Source organism: Bactrocera oleae, chromosome 6, assembly GCF_042242935.1.
Source record: "Bactrocera oleae isolate idBacOlea1 chromosome 6, idBacOlea1, whole genome shotgun sequence".
Classification (NCBI taxonomy): Eukaryota; Metazoa; Arthropoda; class Insecta; order Diptera; family Tephritidae; genus Bactrocera; species Bactrocera oleae.
The window spans coordinates 74,206,326-74,233,213 of NC_091540.1; the positions used below are offsets into that span (position 1 = coordinate 74,206,326).

The window sequence follows — 26,888 nt, forward strand, 5'->3', positions numbered from 1 at the left end:
TGAGTTTACACACAAATACTTTTTTCGCTCATTATCGGGAAACTCATTTTTGGTAGTAAAGTTGGCCATTCTGACAACCGGCACACCATTAACCTTCTTTGAAATTCTACATTCTTTGTTCACTGCTTAGCAAATCGGCATTCCTTTTTATATTGAAACTCTTTCTATGGTTGCAATTGCTCTCGGTTTCAAATGAATATTTACAAGACTGGGCTAACACACGAAGTCTTTTGTCGCGGGAAAGATTCTCTCTGAATTTCATTAATATATCTCCACATTGGCCCCGCATTCCATATATTTCGTATCTGAGGGTTTGAAAAGTTATGATCCGATTTTGACCATTTTCGGAAGTGAAATTACATGACAAAGTTTTATTCCGATATCTATATGGAATTTGAAATTGTGGTGTTTGCGAAGGAGGCGCCCAAGAATGTTAGGATTACGTTTTGCACCAAATTTGTTTAAAATTGGTCGAGTAGTCCCTGAGTTATGGGTTTTTACTTAAAGATGAGCGGTAGGCGGTCATTGCCTAATTTTTATATAGATTCCTTTCAACGGATTTGGTTAGTGAGTTATCGCTTTTTTTAGTCTTCAACATAACCATTATATGAACCATCCATCTCATCTATCTCGATAACTTTTTGTTGTTACAAACAACCGTTAAGTAAACAAAACTATTATACCCTGTGCAACATGTTGCGAGAGTAAAAAATGAGATCTGTGATATTGGGTTGCAGAAACGGTATGTGAAATGCAATTTGAGCGCAATGCAAGTGGACTCGTGGAATTGTAACGCCTGGGTGAATAGCAGTAGTAAATGTTGTTATCTGGACAGATACAGTATGGAAATAGTTAATTTTATCTAATTTAAAAATACCAAGCGAAATGAAAGATTTAATTTTTTTTAAATCTTCTTCATTTGTCTCACTGAAAGTACGTCACAAATTATATGTAATGGTTGTTGCAATTCCAGTTAAATGATATAATAAATAAAATATAATAATATGCTCATTTATCTGATAAAATTATAACAGACTAGCAGCAACCGCTTAGCAGTTAGCTAACTGCGCGAGTGAGCCGCGTTCCATTTTATTTCTTGACATTGACTCCCGTGCCCCAATAACGTCTACATCGCATATTTTTTAATTCGTGATATCTTTCGACGGAATGTCCGAATCGAATAATTCAAAGAGTTATATAATTATATTGAATCCGTCATGAATATTAATTTATGTATTTTGCTAAGGATTTATACCAAGGTAATTTTAATTATTTTCGTTTAATCAAAGTACACTTAGTGTGATGTAACTATAATAGTTAGACATAAGTATGCTGTCGCGACATGTCAATTTGTAGATACATAATTATATGTCGTAGTACATTGTTTTGTCCTATAATCAATAGTATTCGCAGCGCACGCGATGAAAAAATTGTTGTCATTTTTTTACACCTTAGGTTACATTATTGACGTTTTAGTAAGAATCCCTAATTTTTTGAAAATCTAATATAGCCTATTTTCACCGTAGATAGTGTAGCTTCCCAACGCCGCCAAAATTTTTCAAATTCGTCAAGTAGTTTCAGGCTTATTCAATTCAAACGAACAAACAATCAAATCTTTCGTTTTTATAATATTAGTATCGATACAGGAAATACAATACAATGTTTTTAATATTGATTAATTGGTAATTTTTTAATATTTGAAAAAATTTGAAACAACTAATTTACTGTCTAGTTACAAAAATGCGAGTAGACGTAGAAGTAAATTTTGTTACACGGTTGCATAGCGGATATTGTATTTACTCCAGTCGTCATACAAGTATATAATTGAAGTAGAATGTTTCCAACAAGTTTGAGATCTATGGTGTTAAAGTGGAAATATCATACATTACTTTCAACTTTTACCTACATATGTGGGAGCGATGAAGATAATAAAAAATATTTCGATTATTCTTTATAGAGAATAGGTTTTTGGATTTTTTTTTACATTCAAAAATTTTACTAGTAGTTCGAAAGTGTATTCTTATATCAAGTCGTCACAAGATAGTTATCCATTGAGATATGTTATTCGTATTGATTTAAACAATAACCTGTTAGTTGGTCCGAAATACAATCAAATACGTCGAAGGCTAAATCACAGCTTTCACCACGTTTTGGTAGTTTGCGTCGATTGATATTATACTTTATTGTAATTGCATGCAGGCAAAGATTTACGGATTGCAGTGTGGCCATAAAAAACCCGTGGTCATTCACTCCTTCTGAGTAAAAGTTTACTAAGCCGTCAAGAGTAGGCCATCCCAGTTTGTCGATAGCGTTATTTTTCGCATAAACGCAGTGTAGCAGGCACTGCAACACAACAAAAATTGTTAGAAAGAAGATTAGGCAAAATGTAGTCATAAAGCAATTAGAACCGAGTAAACCACAATTGAAGAGTGTGATCACTGATCAGTGACCGATGTATTTTTTATATTTTTATTTTATTGTTGTGGACTTGAAGCAAACAAATCGGGGCGAGCTATAAAAAAACGTGTGAAGTTATGACTATTGTTTGCGGTGTCAAAGATAGCTTATTTCAAAAGAACCATGACTTTTGTTAAAATGCGAATATGCTTTTTTGTTTAGCCGGCAACAACAGGTGCTTCGAAAGAGTGTGCTGAATTAAGTATTTGTAAGTTTTTTCATATATGCAATTACAAAAATACATTCAAGTAAAGTTCATTTAAATATCATTGAATATAATTGCACGAAAGGCTATGCGTTTTCTTAGAAACGAAGACAGCTAGCTTTTGCCCATTATTTAAAAAAATACATTTTCATGTAGGCATATAAAGAATTTGCCACAACCGACAACTTTGTATATGTATCTTTATACTTTTGAATAACTGTATACTTACGCCAGCTAAACGTTTTTCTTCCGCGGGTACCAATGTGGGATTATAAATGGCACTACGCGGGTCATATGATATGCGTCGAATACGATGCATCAAACTTGTCACTTGTTGCCTGTTTGGTTGAAATTGATAAGCATCATGTTGAGACGCTAAATTAGAGTTTTCTTCGATGGTATGGAAGATAATCGATAGAGCAGGAGCTGGTATGGGTGCCGAATTGATCTCCGAAATATTATCTACAGTAATGTCCAATGGCGTATATTCTTTTTTTACTTGACTCTTAAGTATGTAGTAAGCTTCTGCGGTAAATAAGTTTTTTTTAATTTTATTAGTTGTTATGAACTGCTAAATGGAATTTCTACCGCTAATTAGTTTATTTTTAACATCCTCTTGACACTCCTGTATGAAAGATTCCACTCGGCGCGCAGTACGAGGAGGATTCAAGCATCTATTCTTTTGAAATCAAACAATACAAAAAGAAAGGTTTATAACAAACGGTATTATAATAAGCTATATTATATAAAGTACACAAATTGTGAGCCTTTGGAGTTCAATACCTTGGTGAATGAATTCCCATGTGAGCCTTTCGCAAGGATACCGGACCTGTCTAACAGAATCAACGTTATACACGCTACGTTTATATAAACTACGTTAGATATCATTTTAATTTATTAATATAAATTATAATTAATTGTTAATGTATGAACGTGCGTAATTTGTTATTTAGTTGAAATTAAGTGAGAACGGCACAACCACGTCGAGCGAATAATGTTTCTCAAATGAAAACGAAATTACTTTCGATGCTACCCCTAGCAGTGGCCCAGCGGCAGTGGCACATTAATAACTCACTTTCTATTGCACATAACACGATCAAAAGTTGCAACAGCAAGCTACAAATTTAGTGATGGTGGCATTGACAATGATTTTACTTGTTTCAATGTCAACGCTACATCTTTCACATTTATTTACGTCCAGCACGGCTGGAATTGTGTTGCAACATTGCCACTAGATAGGAGAAAAAGTTGCTAATTAAGTGAAATTGATTTTTATGCTCCGTATGGATATGGACAAAAATGTATACTTATGAACTAAATGTAAATCCTATTACATATTAAATTAAATAAACTTTCAGCTTCTATTTGGGGTTCTGTTTTTTAGGATACACGGCAAGCTGTGTTTGCAGTTCATACTAGTGGTAAGTTTGTTTATAACTGGTTGATTGCATTGCAGGCATTTACGGTCGAATGTGCATAAAGTACGATCGTGATATTCAATACTTATTTAGAGTGTCAATAAATAACAGTAAACCTTAACGATTTAACCTGTTGGCCAAAAGCAATGTCGCAAGTATAGATATCTTAGACAATAAGTCTTTTACATTACTGATAACAAGTAAACTTGTTGCACTTTGCGGTCGACTTTCAATTTGATGCTTTTATATTTCAAGTACAACTTTCTGGGTGTGATCCAGATGCTAGTGGAAATACGAAATTCTACTCCTATGTATATTTATTTTATAAAACAATATGGGGTTACGGAAATGGATCACGTTGTTGTTGGTGAAGATGCATATGCATATGTGCATATATTCCGGTAGCTTATGAATGGTTCTACAATCAATATAAAAAAGTACGGCATTAACAAAATATGAACGTATTTGTCTAATATATTTGTGAATATTAAATTAAAAGCTTTCTATTATTATTCATTATGAGTAAAGTCGGGAAGTGAAAGGATATGTTTATATTTGGTAATTATTTAGATTAATAATAACACATCGTCATTGAAATGTACCATTGCCGAAGTTTAGACATTTTAATCACTGAGCGAACTGTGTGACAAGTAGCGCATGACTAAGAACTCAACTCAAGGTGAATATTAGTAGATAGGATATAATATACTAAGATTAATGTGCGTGAGATATATTAATTTAAGATATTATTTAACGATTTGTTTTGTGTATATAAAAACTTAGAATATATAAATAATAAAAAAAGAAATATTTTCGCTCGTTATAAATGTTAATATATCATATATACACATTTATATAATAAAAATACAAACAAAAAGCTCATTACATCATTCACGTCACAAAAACTCAAATCAAATAAAAAGAACTATGCAAGTAAATATCTCATGCTTGTAAAATACACATGTGTGTATGTACGTACGTTTCTCGCAGTGGAGTCTAAGTGTTTCTATAATGTGTATTTTATGTGAAAGCTTAGGTGAAATAATTTCATGGAAGTGACAAAATCGATGAGCCAATAGTAAAAGCAACAATCAACCTTTGATGAGCATCGGTATGATTCCACACTATTTTGAGGGGAATGTGACCATTATTTATAAGATTGCAATAGCGGAATTGCATATTTCTATGATAAATTCCTTGCTTCCAAGCTGGAATTAAAAACAGCACTAGAAATGAAAACTCCGATGTAAATAAGTAAGTATTAAAGTGCATATGTATGAATGGAGAGAATATAAAACGTGTACACAAATCACATGTACAAAAATATACAGAGCTAATAAGAAAGCAGCGCATACACATCACTTTGCGTACGAAGCTTTCATTCGACCTGCCATTCAGAGTGCATGCTCCCGTGATATACTAACCTGATTTCAATGCATTCAAAGATGTTGAAGGTAGGAAACAATGGTAAGTACATATCGGTTTTTTTAATTGGTAGAGAGAAAATACTGTAGTTTTGAAGGGCGCTTAAAATAAGCGAGTGTGAAAATGGAGACATTTTAATATCATATTTAAAATGGTCCCAATTAATGACAAAACAATAAATAACAGAAAATTATATGTAGGTAAACACATACGTACGTATGTATATGTATCTACATATGTATATGCAAGTGCATACATGTACGAAACACCTGCAGTACAACGACCGCAGTGTCCACGTTTAGCTATTTTTAAGTGGGAATAACCGCAGAGCATATAGACATGTATTTATGTGTACAACTATATCTGTTGCAACTACTACAGCCTCGGATGTCAGAAAAGGCCATGAAAATCTACTGCATGTTGCCTTAATTTACAGGGCAAGAAGAAAAGTGATGCATATGACGTGTACTGGTGCATTACCGGTAACTAATAATTGCACTTAATTACCCTCATAGTTAAATCTTATTCCGGTGCTGAAAATTAACAACTACGAGCAAACAAAAAAAAATTATTGCTTATTAGTGTAGAATATTTTTTCTTTTTATCGTGCGGATTAGTGAGTAAAACTGAATAAAGTTGTGTGGTACAGGAATCATCTGGATCAAATCTAATATGAAACGAAAAAGAATATTTGATAAAAGGAGAGTATGTCCATGCTAATTGACAGCACTTTTACATCAAATTCTCTGTCTAATGCATGTAATTCAAAGCCAGGGCAGGACAATACGAAACCTAGTTGCTAGATAAAAATTTTAATATTTTACACGGTGGAGAGTAGCAGAACCAGCACTAAGTCCAAGAATACGGGTATCAATCAACACCAGTTGCATGTTGATCGAAGCTACAAAATGAGTTCTCTCACAAATCGACCCAGCCGACCGGGCGATAAGCGTTGCCACTACCGTGCTTCTGCTGCTGCAGTGTTGGTATGAATACATATTTTCTCAACAAGACGAATAGAAGACGTTCCAGTGGTTGCTGCTAAGCATATTCATAGTTATTGTTTATTTCTATGTTTATGTGGGTGGCCAGGTGAAACATTCTCTGCCACCAAGCGTCCTCCATAGTATGTAAGGCAATGAGCAGATGCGCTTAAATACGGAGACGCTAATAAACAGAGCACTCAGTTCTCGTTCTGTTCTTAAAGCTGTCGGTTCTTCTAGCGGGCGCTCATCCCCACGCTGAGTCGCATTTAAAAAAGGACGTTTCATTTAAATCGCAAAACTTAATTGAAACATTAGAAAATTTACACGAATTTAATATATAAATAACCCAGAGGAATGGTACAATATCTGTTGATGTTAATTTGTGTACTGTGTCTTAATGGCAAAGTGACAGAAGCTGAAATTGTGGAAAATACCATCAATGGTGACGGATCATTTTCGTTCCGGTAATTCGAACGTTATTATTAATAAAGTGAAAAAAATGTACAGAATGAAAAATGGCTAGAATCGATCAGATAATGTAAGGAGTGTTAAGCTTAGAGAATGTTTAGAAATCAGGGACCGTAGAATCGACATACAAACGATCTTAGCATTTCCGTGATGATTTTTTAATTTCGGATTTTTATGATTGTCTTCACCGATTATGATTATTTTGATTAAATTTAGAATAAATCATAAATAATTTTTATTTTTTAGGAAAAAAAATAAAAATCACAAATAATGATTATACGAGTATGTCCTTTTGGAAAGAATCTTAAGGATTAAATTTATGTTATGGTATTGGCACGCCCCTTTTCCTCCCCTCCAAAAGTTAGAAAGAATCGAATATCAAACGTAATTATTGAGCACATAGGATATACATACGTCCGTCCAGGCTTGCATGACTACTGCAAATTTTATCGTTACCGGATCTAAAACATTAAATTTAGTCGAAAAATAATTTCTGTCGGCAAATACGAGTGCATCGGTGAAGAAAATCGTAAAAAAAAATATAACTTATAACGATTACGGTTTCTGCTAGAAATACTACTGATTTATCCTACACCATTCAACATACTTTTTAGCAGAACACATACAATTTTAACAGACTTAATCTTTAGACTTAAATTATTCCGTTTACATAAATTTCATCCCTTTTTGATAACATTATTCTACACATTTTTATATTATATAGTGGAGGTGTGGATCATATGTTGCCTCTAAAGTTTGTAATACCTTATTTCATTTATGTAGCTGAATTGTTTACAGAGTTATAGCACCTGACACTTTAATTTTTTATACAAAATGTCTCATAATCGTGATAGTTTTATAATTTTATCAGGTTGATAAACTAAACATTATTTCTACAAAATATCTTTCATACAATTTGGATAAATGTTTCCAATGCAATCACAATCAGTAATAATCGAAATTGTTCTTATACAACTTGTAAATGTATGAGATGTATGTTTATCGGTAATTTTTGCACATCATATTGATAATAATTTTTTTTGTTTAGAGAAAAAATTAGCTTCATTTTACCAAATGTAAATTTTTTTTCCATATTTTGATAAAGCATACAGAAGAAAAATATCGATTCAGATCCAAAAAAGTTTTATTTTTTAATTGATGCTGACCATTGAGAAGTCTGCAGGAGCTTAATTTTAAACTATAACAATACAGGCAATTATTATGATTAAATGATAGTGATTTATACAGGAGAAATTGTCCCCCGATCCCCCCTCTCTCCTTCACTGAATATTCTCTCATCCGCGAACGCTTCGGTTTAAAAAATACAAGATCCAATGCATATTTTCAAGGCATAATATTATATAATACCATTGGTTTATAGTTACAAACTATAAGCCTAACCAAAGTTGTATATAGCGTAATCAACATTTGTAAATAATGTACTTCCATTTAGCGAAATTTTTTTCCCTTTATTTACAGGCATTCTAATGACGATATTGGCAGCTTTTATCATAGTGCCTCGTCAACTCCAGACAATATTGTACAAGGGCGTTATGGGTCCCGAAATCCTACCACCGGGCAATTGGAGGAAGTTGCCTACACTGCGGGACCACGGGGGTAAACACGAATTCGATTATGAATGTTTCAATATTTTGAACTAATTATATGGTACTCTACAAAAAATTAAAGAAAAATACCCAACCCCCTTACATAAAATTGTAGATACATAAGTACTAATATAATTTACATAAATACATACAGTACATACATATTTGCGTACGGTAAACGCATGTTTTCTGGTCATATAGTCTTTCATACTTATATATGTATGTACATACATATATGAAAGCAGACAGAATTTTCGAATCCATTATACATAAGTATGTATATGTAAGAGAGGAAGTGCACTGAAGCGAAAATCTAACAATTTCAGCACAATAAACACTACGTTGTATCGCCAAATATTCCATCTTTCACACAAAGTTGAATTTCAAACAAAATACAATATAAAAAAATACACAAGTTAGAAAAGAAGGTATATGTAGAATATTGCGTTGGAAACAACTTTATTTAATAGACGTTGTTATTAAAATCCGAAATATTTACATTAAAGGCAAGTAGACTATTCTATTATATATATATGTTCTATTTTAATATGTCGGTATTTGATACAGGATATTTGATAAGTATATTCCCATTTCACCCAATATTTAAACCGATATAGCTTTCGAAGCGAGATATGTGCATAAATCCTATTTGAGGTAGGCCCCACACTCTCTTTTCAAAATTGTTTAACCAGACAAATGTGTGGGTGTCTCTGGTGCATTTGGTTATTGATTTATCGCGCTTCAACTAATTTTCAACAAAGCCGTTATATGGGGAAAGGGCCTGGTTAGGAAATATTAACGTTTTTGTGACCTATATATATGTTACACTTATAAAGTCAATATAAATATGATAAGTGGAGGTGAACGGTTTAAATTCAACTGTAAAGACTCAAATAACTATTTTGAGCTTATTGCTCCTATTTTACTAAAATAATATTTGCTTCTTAGCTTTCGAGTTAATGGTCCAAAAATTCATCGTAAAATGAATTTAGCGCAATATCCTGTTCGAAAGCTAGGGACTGCAAATGACCCATTGGCTGATCCTTACGATGACCCTTCGTATAGTTTTAACTTCCGATCAGGACATCAATCTCGTACAGAGACCAGTGATTCCTCAGGTAGAATAACAGGTAAATCGTTACTATTAGAAATGTGAAAAAATTTGATACTCATCATCGTTTAACTTTCAGGTCTCTATTCATACTTAGATGATGTCGGCGAACGTCATAGTGTAAGATACGCAGCGGGAGCAGGAACTGGGTATGAAGTCTTGAATTCTGTACCTGATAATCCAGTAAGTGTGGCATATGCTGCTCCTCTCTATAAGGACCATCCCAAGGCGCGCGGCAAAATGACAACCCAACGTGGGCCAAATGGTACTTACAAATTAATTGCTGCTGGACCTGACCATCGCCGCGCAGAAAGCCGAAGTCCAGATGGGTTTGTGAAAGGTACTTATTCATATCTTGATGATACCGGTATACAACGCACCGTTGAATATATTGCTGGACCAGGTATTGGATACAGGATTGTAAAAAATCGTATGGGTCCGGGATCACATATAAACCCATCAATAACTGAGTTCAGATTAAGAGACACCGACTTTAAGCTTTCGAATGATTTTGGCGTAGGAGTTGGAGAAGGTAGTAATATAGATGGTTTGGGAGTTGAAAGTGTATTCAAAAAAGTTCCAAGTAAGATGGACGGTAATAGAAATCTTGAAAAAACACTGAAATATAATGCAAATCAATCAAAAGATAATGAATCACATAATGGTGTTTCTGTTGGTTTACGAAATCAGATGAAAAGTGATCGTATGGGTGCAGCTACCAACAATCGCGGAACAACCCGATATGGGATGATTGATGGCGGAAGCATAGGAGGAGGTTATGAGTACAGTTCGACTCGCAAACAAAATGTCAACCGGATTAATAATCGTAACATTAGTTCAGAAAATCACATAAGCTTTCACAATTCTGAACCAAATCTTACGTCGTCGGGTAGCACCAGAGACAACAATCATCATAATGGAGGTGTTAATATCGGTAAAGGCTACAACTACGTTTTGCCACCTTCTTCATCAGACTTATTAGGATTTAATGATGATGATCTAGTTTCACTACCACCTCTAATAACTAATAGCCACAAAATCTTGCAGTTGGAACGAGAAAAAGACTGGACTCAACGACATCGAGACTCCACAGTAATCCAAAATGTTGGAAAGTGGTATATTGGTCTACCGCCAGGACATAGTGTGCGCGCCCACGTTCAGAATATAGATTTGTTACCACTTGGTGGAAGACGAGTACCGTCACCATCCGAAGCATTACGACAAGATGAAATTGCTGATATTATGACCTCGATGGAAAGTGGAACTTCATACAGTAGTTAAGCCTAGAAAATAGACCCTATCCAATAGTAGACGAAAAATGTTCCAAAATCTAAGCGTAATTATGAAAGTCTATGAAAATCTTTATACTTATATATGTATAGTATACTTATAACTTATGGTAATATCGGAAATTTAGATAACGTGTTGTCGTAAATAATTTTTTTAATACATGAATTTAATATTAATTTGCCCTGAATCCAGATCAATTATGGCCGGAACACTCTGGACCATCCTTACTTATTTTAAATTATAACGATAGACGTTAAAGTAACATTCATATAATAAATTTAAAAACGTATTTTTATCCTTGTTCTAATTTGCTCTTTATCAAGATCTCTTGCAAATGACGAACATATGTATGTTTATTAAATGCTCAAACAAAAAAAGAAAATATTTTGATTTAATGGCATATACATATGGATTAATATATCTACAAAAATTTTAGAAAGCAAACGTATAATAAAACCTACAGTTTTTGATAAAGGAACTGGTTTAAATAAAATAAAATAGAATAAATATTAAAAATTAATAATTAAAACAAGTAAGGAAAGGTTAAGGTCGGATGTAACTGAACATTTTATACTCTTGCAACTTGCAAGGATCAAAGCCAGGGACTTAATTTAGGCGTTGGCAAAACTTTATATTAAAAAATGTTGCAAAAGAATTCATCATTCATTATTCGACGAAATTGTAAAAAGATCGCAATTAAATTTGGTATTTTATTAAATTAAATTATAAGCGATATACAGTTTTATTGCCATTTATTATATCAGGGAAATGAGGTTTAGATCAAAATCTACACCAACTCCTTACATAATCAGCGCTAAACCACGTAATTTTTAGAAAAACTCGTCCACTTATTTTCATTAAAATATCACACATTATGACAAACCTTAGTGGCTTAAAATCAGCGGGAAAGTTGGAAATCACTATACAGAATATATTGGAGGCAAAAAAGGTTTGGGCTTGTTGCATTACCCTCGGCATTTCTCAGGTATACTCGAGAACATACCATACTTTCAAACAATTTTTAAATAAATAGCTCACACACTGACCGACATATTCGGTAAAAAAAATCATTATATGGTAGTAGTAGTATTATATTATATAATTTATCATATATTCGGCATTAAACTATAGTATATCCAATACTATACATTCAGTTAATTTTGCTAAGGTATCTTACATATTGGCATATTATATTTATTAGGTATAAGGGTAGTTTTGACTCGATTTTATATATTTTTTTCATTACTTACTACATATTATTAACAGAAAACAAGAAGAAACGGCAACTTCGGTTGCTCCGAAGCTATAATAGCCTTCACAAATACAAAGGCTCATTACAAGAACCTGATTTCGACCGTTCAATTTGTATGGCAGCTATATGATATAATGATCTGATCTAAACAATTTCTGCGGAGATTGCATTATTGCCTTAAATAATAATCCATGCAAATTTCATGAAGATACCTCGTCAAATGAAAAAGTTTTCCATGCAACCACTTGACTCCGATCGTTCAGTTTGTATGGCAGCTATATGCTATAGTGGTCTGATCTAAACAATTTCTTCGAATATTAGATTGTTGCCTTAGAAACCAACTCATACCAAATTTTGTGAAGATATCTCGTCAAATAAAAAAGTTTTCCATGCAAGCACTTGATTCTGATCGTTCAGTTTGTATGGCAGCTGCTCATATTGTCGGGTCGCCGATCGTATGGAAACTTTTTTATTTGACGAGGTATCTTCACGAAATCTGGGTAGAAAAAAATGCTCTCTGAGTTTCATTAAAGAACCTCACATACTATCACCAATATTCAAGGAGTAAAGTCAACCGGATGTTTGAAAATCCTGATATTAATTAAATGGGCTAGGACAAGTTTTTACCCTATTTTATACATTTTGAGAACAGATATGCACTGTTAGGAGAAAAAGACTCTCACTCAATTTACTTAAGATATCTCACATATTGGCCGATATATACGGCATAAAGTAAGCCGAAAGTTCGAAAATATTTCTATTATATATACCTATAGGGACTAAGGGAAGTATTGACCCGATTTATCACAGTTTTGACACACAGGCATACTATTATCAGGAAAGCATTCTCTCCGAATTTCAATTATATATCGATATTTTCGGTAAAAAGTCAGCTATAGGCACTGGGGTATACATCTTCGGTATCTGGGGGCTTGAACAGTTATGGTCCGATTTGGAGAATTTTAAAATTTAGGTGGTATACATTAAAGGCACTTTATCCCGGTATATTCATTGGTGCTTAATTTGTATACTGGAAAGTGAAAGAATCATATGGAGTTTAAAGTTATGTTATATGGAAGTAGGCGTGGTTTTAGTCCAATTTCACCCACGCTGCGACATAAAAATGCCAAAACAATGCTACTTAAATTTGGTTGAAATTGGTGGAGCAGGTCCGGAGATAAGTGATAAAACCCTCTTACACCATCCCAGTAATAAAATTGCATGCCTCTGACACATTTAGTTATTTATTTATCGCACTTTACGTTGTTTTTAACAAAACAGTTATATGAGGAGTGAGCGGGGTTAACCCTCGATTTCATCTATTTTCACACTGTCGTAAGAGGTGTCAAAAGTATTTGCCCTGCGCAAATTTGGATGGTATATGCTTTGGGAGATATATACAATAAACCTATTAGGGAGTTGAGCAACACCCACTTTTTAAAGAGTTTTAGCCCAGATATACCCCTCGTTAATGCGACTCCAAATTAGAGTCTTAATTTGGGGCTTAGTTATGGAAATTTAAAGTCTTTCAATTAATTGCGTTTTGTAGGCGTGGCAGTCTACACTACCAAACTTTTTATTATGCCAAGGAATAGGTGTACCGAATTTTGTGAAGATCTTTTAATTTAATTAAGTTACTGCCTGCACTGACAGACGGACAGACAGAGAGTCATCCGAATTTCAACTCGTCTCTTCATCCTGATCATTTATATACAGATAACGCTATATCTATCTCCATTAGTTTTAGGTTTATTATACCACCTGTGAGATAGGTGTGTTTATCGCCCGAAAGTTTTCACAACATGTGCTGTTCCAGTGGAATCTCGTTATCAAGAGTAACACTCTAAAGGAAACGTCCTAGATCCTATAAAATATACTTATATCTAAATGATCATCATGATGAGCTGAGTTGATTTAGCCATGTCCGTCTGGCTGTCTGTATATACGCGAACTAGTCCCTTAGTGTTTGAGATATCGATCTGAAACTTTGCACACGTCCTTTTCTCCACAAGAAATCGGAATCGCCGATATCGGACCATTGTAGCATATAGCTGCCATACAAACTGAACGATCGGAATCAAGGGCTTGTATGGAAATCTTTTGTTTTTGACGAGATATATTTACGAATTTTGGTATAGATTATTTTCTAAGACAATACACTTTTCTTCTACAATACCTGAAGAAACTTTCTAAATCTGAATGCTATATCATATAGCTGCCATATAAACTAAACAATCGGAATCAAGTGCTTGTACGGAAACCGTTTGTATCTGACCAGATTTGGTAAAGATTATTTTCTAAGCAAACGCTATAATATTTGAATTTCCTAGATCGGACTACTGTATTTTATATAGTTATTTGTGAAGGGTATTCCAGTTTCGGTGCAACCGAAATTACCGTTTTTGTTTGTTTTTTATTTACGGTTATGCCTACATAGATATATACATACACATGTACACATATTATTAAAAATGAAACGATGCCTCAAATGCACAATTCAATTCAATTCACGTATCATACGGAGAAATTTTTAAAATACAACGCACTAACACTAAAACTCTGAAACCGTCAATTCTGAAGCTTTGAAAGAATATACCTATACAAGTACAAGTTGAAAGTTTTTATACGCTCAGTGCTTAACATCATGTCATCGAGATATACAAATTATTTTTATTCCATTCTTTTCTCATAGGCCATAAGCCAGAGAGTACCAAAACTGAGAGAAAATTGTATTATATTAGAGTCCCTTAGATCTTGTTTACCCTTGGGAGCTAGTAGACTTCAAGTTGGAAACTATATTCAGAACGTAAGTATACACTTTCTATAAGTATATGGTATGTTGTAGCTATCTAAGGATAAATAAACGATACTTTAATATACCTATATGAAAAAGCAAATTTAATATATATGTCAATTTTATTAATTTTTTCTGCAATTACACAATGGAAGGGCTAAGTTCGGGTGTAATCGAACATTTTATACTCTTGCAAGGATTAAAGCCGGAAATATACCTTCAAGTATCAGGAAAACTTTATATTAAAAATGTTGCCAAACGATTTAACATTCCTTATTCGCTGAAATCGTATATGGATTACAATCAAATTTAGTATTGTATTTTACTAAGTTATATAGGTCACAAATTCCCTTAGTTTTATTACTATATTTTATTTCGCGTCAGCTAAAATTGTATTAAAATTAGATATATGGGATATAAACTCATATATACATTAAACTTATGGCATTTGAAATGTTTTCTATTAATGGCGTTTTATGGGCATGGCAGTATTCCGATTACGCCCATCTGCCAAACTTCTTATGGTGCCAACAAACATGTGCACCTAGTTTCATTAAGATATATTAATTTCTACTCAAGTTACAGTTTGCTCGGACGCACGGACAGACAGACAGTCAACCTGATTTCTACTCGTCTCATCATCCTGATCATTTATATATATATAACCCTATAAATAACGCGATTATTTTTGGGTGTTACAAATAACAGTTAGGATTGTTGCCTTAGAAAATAACTCATGCTAAATTTTCTGAAGATACCTCGTCAACTAAAAAGGATTCTCATAAATACAAGTACTTACTTCCGATTGTTCAGTTTGTATGGCATCTATATGCTATCCGATATCAGCCGTTCCGACAAAGCAGCATCTTAGTAAGAAAAGGACGGGTGCAAAATTTCAGATCGATAGCTTAAAAACTGAGGGACTAGTTCGAGTATATACAGAAAACAAATTAATATCAAGAACTCCACTCTCCGCTGGTCCCCAAGGTCACCTGACCAGACTGCACCAGTCTTTTTTTTATAGGGTTATGTACAGAGTTAGGTACAAAACTATACACAGAAATCTGACTGAATTGAAGGAGTCCATTAAATCGATAATTGAAGCAATTCCGACTTCAACCCTTCAAGCCGCAATTAATAATTATCTAATTAGGTGTCACATATGCGTGGCTGAGCAAAGAGGTCATTTATAGTCCATAATTTTTAAAAATAATTATTTCTATATAAGTAATAAAATTTGCCATACAATAAAAAATCTTACGGTTTGTTTTCGTAGCACGATTCGTAAGCCACCATGTATTAGGGATATGAGGTTTCTACCAAAGTTTATAATTTTTAAGAAAACTTTTTCACTTAATTTCATTAAAAAATTACACATTTTGACCAACAAAAACAGTTTAAATCATTTGAAATCCGGCTGCCTGTCTGTCCGTCCGTCCGTGCAAGCTGTAACTTGAGTAAAAATTAAGATATCATTACGAAACTTTGTACACGTGTTCCGTGTTCAAATCGAGAGGACAACTTCGTAAATGGGCGTAATAGGATCACTGCCATGCCCACAAAAACACTAAGCACTAAATTAAGATATTAATCGTAATTTGGTACAGGGAACTGTATTGGGAAGGGGCATTTATGGTTTGAAAAGTTTTAAAAAGTGGGCAAGGCCCCGCCCCCTATTTAGTTTAAAGTATATATCTCCGATACCATTCGAGCGATTAAATTGAGTGAGAGTCTTTTTCTCCTAATAGTGCATCTCCTAAATTGGATAAAATCGGGTGAAAACTTGCCCTAGCCTCCATATAATTAATATAAGTATTTTCAAACATCCGGTTGACTTTACTTCTATATATCATATTGTTGATGATATGCGAGGCACCTTATTGAAACTCAGAGAGCATCTTTTTCTGCTTATAATATGCAGTAATGCCAAAACTAGATAAACTCGAGTCAATACTACATATATCTGCCATATACCTAATAAAAGATTTTCAAACATCCTTTTGGCCTTATACCGTATATATCGTAATACATACATATGTGTAATAATTTCCGTTATTCTAACACACCTTATTATATTAATGCCTCAGCGCTGAACATGAATGGAGTTGGTCTAGACCTTAGTCTTAATCCCGTATCCCTAATATCATCAATTCGAATCTGCTGGTTGTCGTTTTGCACATCAACTTAATATATTAAATTTAGCCTCTTTGGTAAAGTTTATGTCAGATATTTGAAGATGATTTTAATACAATTTTCGCTGACGGGAAGTAAAATATACTAATAAAACTAAGTGAGTCTATGACCTTCAAGATAAATTAATATGATACCAATTTGATTGTGATTCATTGACGATTTCGTCCAACAATGAAGTTGAACCCTCTCGCTACATATTTTATACTACACTCGAACTTAGCCTTGCCATACTTGTTGAGATATCGATCTGAAATTTCGCCCACGTCCATTCCTCGAAAGAAGCTTTTCATTTTGAAACCGCCGACATCGGACCACTATAGCATATAGCTGTCATACAAACTCAATGATCAAAATAAAGTTCTTGTATGGAAAACTTTTTTATTTGACAAGATATCTTCATATAAGATTAGTGTCCAAGGCAATGATATAATATCCGAATACATACCATACAAACTGTACGCTCAAAATAAAGTTCTTGTTGGGACATTTTTTATTTGTTAGGGGCATTATATCTTCGGAGCAGCTGAAGTTCGATTAAAAGCTTGAAGATATAAAATGTTGATGAAGTTGAATTAATTATTTGATATTATTTAGTGACGTTTGTAATCGAGCGGGTTGTCTTCAAAAAAGAAGTTAACTTGGTGAAAGCTCGATAATGTGTATATACAAGTACAACGACTCTACTTCTGTAGCTACAACATTTACCTTAACCTGTATTTTTATAGTCTATTTTAGCATCCTGCATTCCTTCTCGTAAATTTGTACATATACGAGTAACATACAAATTTATTATTAACTTGAGCAATACTCTGGTGAAAATGCATGAATTCCGAGCAAATAACTTGTGTTAAAACCAACTCCACTACTACATTTGCACATGAAGGTCACATTTAATGACTTACCAACAACGGACGCAATAGCAAGGCGCAAACAGCTGCCTTTGCACTTTTACGTGTTCGCTAGTACGTGTGTGTTTTGTATTATCAGCATTTGGCATGTCCCGAGAAGCACTCCGATGTGTTTTTATATACATACATATTGCGTACTTGTTTAAACATATGTATATACAGATGTACGTATATGTATACAACGTCAATAAAAATAGCACTGCACCAACGATATAAATATATGTTAGTTAAAGGCAAACTTATGCAACAATGTAGATTTCAAGGCCTCTAACATATATCCTATACAAGCGTCAACTCCGGCCGAGTGTTAGAGATGATGGTGCAACAAACCAGGTAAACTGTTATTACTGTCAAAACAACTTTGGCATATTTACTATTATCATTTTTGTGCCCAATATCTAATTGGACATTATTGTCACTACAAATTTTTCACAGCAATATATATGGTCGAATTTCTTATAAATATGAGACATGTAATATACTTTACTAAGCAGCTGTTGCATGCAAATTACCTAAAACAGTAGGTCAAACAAGCTTTCTCTTAAATTGTCTCTTTCTATTCATTAACAACGCTCTTCCGTTCGTAGTTATTCATTTGAATGCATGTGTGTGTATAGAAGAATATTTATCAGAACGAAATGTTGAAAACTAAAGAACAGGTAAAGTAAAAGCGGCAACAGTTTCGTTGAACTCAGAGGTGGGTAGCTTTTGCTATGGCTCCGGGACACATGGAAATAATATCAGACAGCAAAATGATATAAACACGCTTTGGTAGTTGCGCAGACGCGCAGTTCGCGTTGAGAGGCTATCGAATTTGGTTGTAGTATAGTCTAGACTTTAGTAGTGTGATCAGCATTATTATTTACTTCCTTCGACTATCGCGTATTTGTGTAGCGGCATTCAACATCAGCTCAACAATTCAAGTCCTTCAGCATATTCAAATTGTGGATTTTTCTTGTGACAATTTATCGTCGCTACGAAATAATAAAAGCGATATACAGTACATCATGATTCTGTCGATTGTAAGTTATAAATACAATTTAAACTCAGTTTTATATTGCAATATACAGGTATATATTGTCTCCGTTGTTGTCTTAAAATATTAATGCACTTAAACAATTTTTATATGGGAAGGGCAAACATATTTACTTACATCTTCATTTGGAGTCATGCTTTTTCTTTATGACTTTAAATTTCGTTTGTTTTGAAGAGCAAAGAACTATTTTTTGCCTTTAACAGGTTTGGTTTTAAAGCTCCACCACAAATCAGCATATGTGACCCATTTAATAAAAAATATATGTATGTCTCAATAAGTTATTCTAAATTGACTTGCACTCATCTGAAAACACTAGCTTTTTATAAATAATTTAGTTGAACAGTGCTGTGAAAAGAAACAATAATGAAGATGAAAACAAACATAAAGAAATATGGTTGGTTTAACTCTAAAGTTGACAATGAAATACCTGAACGAAAACTATCAACGTAAAAAAATCCCATAATAGTTTGAAACTGCAAAATATTTTACGACGCAACTTGTTCATCTCCCAATTGTTATTGAATAATATTATTGTATTATCTCGTTAGCATTAATAACCGAAAAAATATAGAGGATTAAATACTTAATCATAAATGGATATAAATATTATATAATCATATATCGCATTTCTCATTAATAATTCTAAAGTCATACTTATTGGTTGACAATATTGTGTAAGTTGAATATTCATTTTTCTGATATAATATTATATATAAATGAAAAGGGGGTTTCCTGTTCGCATTAAAAGCAATATCCTTTATAAATATCCACATAATATGAACTATATTATTTTATGTATTTAAAAATAACATTTCTACATACTAACAGTGTGCTGTTTACCAAATAAAAAAGCCAAATATTCAAACATATCTCAAGAGGCCAGTTCAATAGAAAACAAATGTTTTAAAACAATAATTTGTTTAGTACATTTTCTTTTATGTTGATTAGATTCAAAGTTTACTCTTAACAATGAAGTGAATGTAGTAAAATTTGTAAATCGATTATATTGTGACATATTAAAAAGTACCTCTGGGCGTTTTGAAAAAGTTATTTAAAGAGAAATCGCAAATAAATAACCGTAATCATTTATTTCATATCTTTATAATTGGTACAGGCTCAACTCATTTCCTAAGGTTATAATAAGCTTTCTATCATATAGATTCAACACATGAATAGTTGAATTTGATATGGTGATCAACACAGATTGAAAACAAAAAGATTGCAGCCAGAGGCGTTATCTTTTAAACTCATTTCGCTTACACGTATTTTTCATCTTACCTACTCTTTCGCTAAGCTGCCCACAAGATATATTCACTGAACTAAAAGCGAGCAGAACATTTAAATACTCATAAGCTCGTTCACAAATGAATGTTCTGTAAGATTTTGCAACTCAAATAAAAAATTTGAGGACAAATATGTATGACTAATTTTATGAATGCGTACATGGATCTTGGCTTTCATTGGATTTTATATGCTAATTTCTAAAGATTAAAAGGCAAGTGGGACATTAGTTCTTGACCGCATTTCAAGTAGAAATAATCAAGATATAGTGTGAATTAATAAATTTTGATAACTGAAATATTCTGAAACAAATTAAACAAATGAGACGAAAATTTACTCTTCCCCTCTTTAACGGCAGCCACATTCGGCTTGCTTATTTACCTAATATTATATTAGGTCAAGTAAAAAGTTCGTTCGGTTTTTATCTAAGAGATGGTGTTATTGTCCATAGTACTAGTGTTACGTGTCGCATCATGTCATACTATACGGCGCTGAAAACGTGTTTATTCGCGCTAAAAGTTTGTCTTTGACAGTTTTTCGATTGATTGACTCGATTGTGAGCGCTCGTCAATGATGGACACCAGCAAAGAGAAAATTCGCTAAATTTTAAAATTTTTCTTCGATCAAGGCGAAAAAGCAGCCAAAGCGGCAGAAAAAATTAATTTAGTTTATGGGCCCGATACTGTAAACGAACGTGTAGCACAAAAGTGGTTTGCTAGGTTCCGTTCCAGTAATTTCGATGTCAAAGATGCACCACGCGTCGGGAGACTTGTCGTCGAAAATTGCGATCATGGAAATAGTGGAAACAGACCGTCACGTGAGCACTTATTTAATTGCTGAGGAACTAAAGATAAGCCAGAAAACCCTTTGGAACCATTTGCATAACCTTGGATTCAATAAGAAGTTTGATGTATGGGTGCCACATGAACTAACGCAAAAAACATGATGGACCGAATTTCCATCTGCGAATCGCTGCTGAATCTCCACAAAATCGATCCGTTTCTGAAGAGGATTGTGACTGCGGATAAAAAATGGGTCTCTTACGACAACATCGAACGCCAACGGGCGTGGTCAAAGCTCGCGCAAGCGGCCCAGACGATGGCCAAGACCGGATTGACGGCCAGGAAGATTTTGCTGTGTATTTGGTGGGATTGGTAAGGAATCATCTACTACGAGCTGCTCTCCTATGGCCAAACGCTCAATTCGGCCCTTTACTGCCAACAACTGGACCGCTTGAAGGCAACACTCATCCAGAAGAGGCCATCTTTGATCAACAGAGGCCGAATTGTATTCCATCAGGACAACGCTAGCCCACACACGTCTTTGGTGACGCGCCAGAAGCTCCTGGAGCTCGGATGGGAGGTCCTAATGCACCCACCTTATAGTCCGGACCTGGCACCAAGTGATTACCATCTTTTCCTGTCCATGGCGAACGCGCCTAATGGTAGAAGTTGGACTCAAGAGAGGCCTGTGAAAATTGGCTCTCCGAGTTTTTTGCCAATAGGGGCGTAGCCTTCTACGAGAGGGGTATAATGAAGTTGGCATCTCGTTGGCAACAAGTTTACGAACAAAACGGCGCATATTTGACTTAAATCGGACAAATGTACACAAAGTTATCATCTTTTGGTTAGGCTGATTACGCCAGATGTTGCAGAGTAAAAACTATAGTACCTGGAGAGGTACCCATCTCCTATTTTGAGCCGGTTGTGTTGTACAGTGAAATTTTACAAAGCATTATAAATTTTTATGTGTATACCAAATTTCTTCGACCGAAGTTAAAAAACAAATTGTGATTGATTTTTTTTTTATCTCAGGTGTATCTTTCAAGATTTTGTATACTGAGGATGTCTAGTTAATTGACGATTTCCCTGGTTAAAAGTTACAATGATGAAGTGCACTCACTCACTAAACCGTTCGAAAAAATAACTTATTCAATAATATCCTTATCGGGCATCTTTCGGTATATTATTTCAGTCGGCTAACATATAGGTATTAGCGCTCACGTATTTTGGTTTCTCCTATAGGAAATATTATCATGCTGCTAGTGTATGTCGAGTTTCTGAACAGTGTTTTCAGAGGCTGGTGTGAGAGCTAAGTAGAGAACCTGTTCGCTGACTGCAGTTTTTCTGTGTTTGCTGCACCATGACCTCCGTGCTCAGCCACGCATGTGCGACACCTAATTATATAATCATTAATTGCGGCCTGAAGGGTTGAAGTCGGGATTGCCTCAATTATCGATTTAATGGACTGCTTTAATTCAGTCAGTTTTTTTTCATAACCCTATTAAAAAAGTCTGGTGCAGTCAGGTCTGGTGACCTTAGGGGCCAGCGGAAAGTGGAGTTCTTGATATTAATTAGTTTTCAAATTTTCGTTGGAACTCCGCAATAACCGGTTTGGCTATGTGTGCAGTTGCTTCATCTTGCTGGAACCAAACGCCATTGAAAGGGATACGTCTTCTGCGCAGTTCTGGGTAAAAAACGCATTCAACATCTTTAAATAACGATATCCATTGATGGTTACTATTACACCTTTTTCTTTAAAGAAGTGTTTCCCGACAAAACACCTTGATGAAACTGCGCACCACACAGTGAATCGTTCTGAGTGAAGTTCCATCTTGTGGATTATTTTTTGATTTGATTAACTCCATATACGAAAAGTTTGTTTGTTTACATTACCATTTAGATCAAAATGGGCCTCACCAAGTATTCATTTTTAAAAAATGTAAATAATAACTTGCCAAATAAAAAAAGTAAGTCGATTACTCATATGGAAAAAAGTTATTACGGTTAGATTTTGAAGCACGATTCGTGAGCCCCCTGTATTAGCATTAAACTATAGTACGGAAAGGTTTCATACGAGCCAGTATCGAAATTGGACAATGGGCGTGGCACCGCCCACTTTTAGGTGAAATCCTATATTTCAGGACCACTACACCAACTCTAAACAAAATTTCATGTATGCTTTCTGTTAACCTAAATACAGAATAGCCGAAATTATAACCGTTATTTTCGGTAGTCTTAATTTTGATTTTATTAACAAAGTAATCATTTATATTACATAACACATTTTGTTATAAAAGCATATATATTAAAATGTTTTCTTTTTAGTTTTTTTTAGCAATATTTATTGTTAAACTTGATTGCGCTCATCCTCATCCGGTGCAAGTCAGTGACGAGGTTATCGAGTAAGTAGAACTATGTGTATAAGTGTAACTATTCTCAACGCTTACTAATTAGCTTTAAGCCTGTTTCTATGCTATCTAAAGTATCATCAACTCAAAAGTCCTTCTTATTATGTTGCTCTTTACATTTTTTTATCTGCATTAACGTATTTTATATTTTAAAATAAGACTTCAATAATTTCCTTTATTTCATAGCATCATCCAAGTTACTAAAACATTTAAATTCTCGTTGATAAAATAATCATGAATCATGACACCAACTCTCTTATCATCCTTATTACCTTTGTTTGAATTATTAATATTTATATACCGCCATGAAACTAAACTAAAAAGTTAGAATCCATCTCAGGCCTTTAGTATTCATGTGACCCCTGCATTACTTAAAATTCTCGTTTACAGAATCGAAAAACAAAGGCTAGTCAAATTTCCAGACGAAATTGAACTTCGACAAGATTCTGCAGCCAACAGTACCGATTCAAAAAATTTAAATATTGATGAAGCTCAACGCATCCTACAAGAAATTGAAAAAATTAATCATGCATTGGGATATATTCGCAAACAATCGGAGCCATCTAGGCTTCCGCCTATTTTAGATTCAAGTCAGTACTTATTCCCAAAACCAGCTGCACAACCCTTTCATCAGCAAAACCATCAAACTTCTGGCATGAAGGGAGGTACCATTTTAATTCCTTCTATTAGGTCAATAGCCCTTCCGCGTCAATATATAACATCTTACTCAATCTCTAAAGGCGTGGAGAATATTGGATCTTTACGTCAATTACAAACCGCAAAAGACAGTTCAACAAAAAATTATAAATATGTTTTTCAACCAAATGAAGTAGTATTGCCTGCGCTCCACAGTGGGGACAAGCGACAGAAGCTGCCTACACATTTTGCAATACCCGTGCGTCTCTATAGACTTAATAAGATGGAATATATAAATAAGAATGCACCACAGCAATTCGGTGTCAAAGGATATAAAATAGTTGGTGATGTCGATAATTTTTATGGCAAGGCAAAGCGAAAAATTAAAGAAACAAATGAAGCAAAGGCTGAATTATCAACAAAATATCATCTATTTTTCCTTCCACGTGAGGTAGCTACGCTGAAGGAATTAGATCAAGACATTTCCAAACTCTCCCGCATGAGATTGGAAGCGAAACAAAATTCACAAGATAATAATTCTAGAGAGAAGAAAGGTGTTGGTATTCAAAGGCCCTATAGAATACAAACTACAGCAACAAGTAGTATCAGCGATATTAGCTCTAATGCAAATGTTACAACACAAATTGTTCGAAAACGTGTTATACCGAAACCATTAAGTGAAGCGGCAGAACAACAAATTGTTTTAGGAGCTACTAACTCCTTCAATAATAATAACAATGCCAATTCGAATAGTAATATGAATCTCAATAACAATCCAACAATGCATAACAACCCAAGTCAAAACACGAATCAATTCAATGCAAGACCCGGTATTTTGAAATTCCCCAACATTGCGAACATTGCCCGTCCAAACGATCACAAAAACACTACTCCTGGAAATTCTATTAAAAACGCTTTTCAAAATATTTTTAAATTACCATTTCTTCAGGATAGCAAACCTAATATGACGGTGGGCGAGTTGGGGCAAACTCTACAAATGTCCACAAATCCTTTTTTTACAACACAAGCCAATCAGCATACGCAAACACTTTACGATATTGTTGGTTCAAAACAACCCCAGAAAGGAAGTGATTACCAATGGGAGGATGAATCGAGTAGTAGCGCCTCCGAAGATGAAGAAATTAATTCCACTGAACATGAGCAAAAACACATATTCGGTAATCAGCAGAATGGGGAGCTAAAAACTCAAATGGAGGCTGTTAAACAGGGTGGTATTATAATTCAACGCCTCAAGGTACGAAAAGGTGGCATTGCCATTGCGGGCCCTGGCGGTGTGGCGACTGCAGGGAGCGGAGGCACAGCTATTGTTGGACCCGGAGGCTATGCGCTTACACATCCTCGTAGTTTAACTATTGCTGGGCCAGGTGCCAAGGTGATTGCCATACCTTCCAGCGTTGATCTAAAAGAAGCGTTACAAAGAACTAATCTGCACGATCAAATTATTCCTAGCGAGGGCAAAATTGTTGCTACTGGTCCAACTGTGTATTATTCTCCACCAACATAAATTCACACAAGATATGAGAATGATTACAAGTTAACTTACAAAACTAAAGATTAAATATAACTATAGCAATAATTTCAGACAATACGGTTAAATAAATTTTGTATTATTTAAAATTATTCATCTTAATTTTCATAATTCGTAGTATAATAAACTAAATATCAGTAAATATTATGTATTTAATACATGGATAAATACAATAGTCATGTCCCAAAATTTCATCTTAGCTCAAGTTCAAGCCTTCATAATTGCTGGTTATTGGGTGTCAAAGCCAAATTAATAATTGTTGCATGCCAATCATACATAGTTCTTAATTTGATTGTATACAATTTTCACATATTTCACATATCGTTTTATTCGTACTTTTTTCCCTTCCATTATTATTCAACTGCAAAACTTCATTAAATGTTTATTTACTTTTTGTTGTGGCATTTTACCAATTACCTTAAAGCGACAGCGATGTTTGGAAAATATTTAGTGCAAAAATGTGGCCGTGGAGCACACAGTCTACTGCATTTTTTGTAATCCATGCGCCATTCTTGTTAAATTTGGATACAACGCCAACAATGAACCTTTATAAAGTCGGCAATGTACTTGCACAACCTTGGGTTATTGACACTTTACCTTCAAATACAAATAAGATCGTTGAACCGAAGGAAATACCAAAATTCACATCACAACTACAACAATTGATGCCAATTGTTATTAAAGAACTTAAACCGATTGCTGAAACTACTACTACTATTGTTAACAGAAAGGATTTTAAAAGTGATGCACGTCTTTTAGGAGCGGTTAAACAAATAAATCCGGATTTTGTGATTGAGGAAATAGTGTCGGAACCTGACGGACATACACATACTACGGTAACATTAGAAAAAAAAACCAAACCGGTCAGCCTTTCACTATCTTCTCCGACGTCTCCACAATTAGTATCAAAAAGCTTAAATTTTTCACTAAAAGCCACTTTAGCCAATTCAGATGCTACTAATTCAAAACAAAAATATAGGCAGAAGTTGAGCAAGCACAAAAGTGAATTCACTGAACCAAGAACTAACGATAGCGAAGTGAAAGTGGAAGCAACAGGTCAAACTGCTACTTCAGGAATCATT

General features: G+C 34.2%; 3 protein-coding genes across 5 annotated transcripts; 2 read left to right on the forward strand and 1 right to left on the reverse strand.

Moving 5' to 3' along the window:
- Positions 1-1,286: 1,286 nt before the first annotated feature.
- Obp73a (Odorant-binding protein 73a) lies at positions 1,287-3,815 on the reverse strand. 3 transcript variants are annotated; one of them, XM_036363758.2, is made up of 5 exons: positions 3,446-3,553; positions 3,251-3,336; positions 2,892-3,187; positions 2,088-2,343; positions 1,287-1,856 (listed from the first exon to the last, which is right to left on the reverse strand). In XM_036363758.2, exons 1-5 carry the CDS (start codon positions 3,463-3,465, stop codon positions 1,729-1,731), a joined length of 786 nt encoding a protein of 261 aa, XP_036219651.1. In that variant the 5' UTR covers positions 3,466-3,553; the 3' UTR covers positions 1,287-1,728. The 3 variants fall into 3 exon arrangements, with proteins under 3 accessions (XP_036219651.1, XP_036219649.1, XP_036219652.1); XM_036363756.2 differs by having other exon boundaries at positions 1,288-1,856; positions 3,251-3,341; positions 3,446-3,815; XM_036363759.2 differs by having other exon boundaries at positions 1,766-2,343; positions 3,251-3,341; positions 3,446-3,812.
- A 2,872-nt stretch (positions 3,816-6,687) lies between these two features.
- Positions 6,688-11,679, forward strand: LOC106619541 (Cuticular protein 73D). The gene is made up of 4 exons (XM_014237673.3): positions 6,688-6,955; positions 8,439-8,576; positions 9,515-9,696; positions 9,757-11,679. The coding sequence occupies exons 1-4, from the start codon at positions 6,846-6,848 to the stop codon at positions 10,956-10,958; spliced, it is 1,632 nt and encodes a 543-aa protein (XP_014093148.3). The 5' UTR covers positions 6,688-6,845; the 3' UTR covers positions 10,959-11,679.
- Positions 11,680-18,793: 7,114 nt separating this feature from the next.
- Positions 18,794-25,898, forward strand: LOC106619565 (uncharacterized). Its single transcript, XM_036363755.2, has 3 exons — positions 18,794-19,136; positions 23,539-23,615; positions 24,012-25,898. Exons 1-3 carry the CDS (start codon positions 19,122-19,124, stop codon positions 25,780-25,782), a joined length of 1,863 nt encoding a protein of 620 aa, XP_036219648.2. The 5' UTR covers positions 18,794-19,121; the 3' UTR covers positions 25,783-25,898.
- Positions 25,899-26,888: the final 990 nt, after the last annotated feature.

Excerpts from the sequence above, each read along its gene's own strand:
- LOC106619541 (XM_014237673.3), top strand. The coding sequence starts at position 6,846 with ATGGTACAATATCTGTTGATGTTAATTTGTGTACTGTGTCTTAATGGC. Across the intron at positions 6,956-8,438 it reads GACGGATCATTTTCGTTCCG|GCATTCTAATGACGATATTG; the intron begins GTAATTCGAACG and ends CTTTATTTACAG. Across the intron at positions 8,577-9,514 it reads TACACTGCGGGACCACGGGG|CTTTCGAGTTAATGGTCCAA; the intron begins GTAAACACGAAT and ends TTTGCTTCTTAG.
- LOC106619565 (XM_036363755.2), top strand. Across the intron at positions 23,616-24,011 it reads GTCAGTGACGAGGTTATCGA|AATCGAAAAACAAAGGCTAG; the intron begins GTAAGTAGAACT and ends TCTCGTTTACAG.
- Obp73a (XM_036363756.2), bottom strand. The coding sequence starts at position 3,550 with ATGATATCTAACGTAGTTTATATAAACGTAGCGTGTATAACGTTGATT. Across the intron at positions 3,188-3,250 it reads TAAAAATAAACTAATTAGCG|AAGCTTACTACATACTTAAG; the intron begins GTAGAAATTCCA and ends TATTTACCGCAG. Across the intron at positions 1,857-2,087 it reads TATTTCGGACCAACTAACAG|ATCTCAAACTTGTTGGAAAC; the intron begins GTTATTGTTTAA and ends TTAACACCATAG.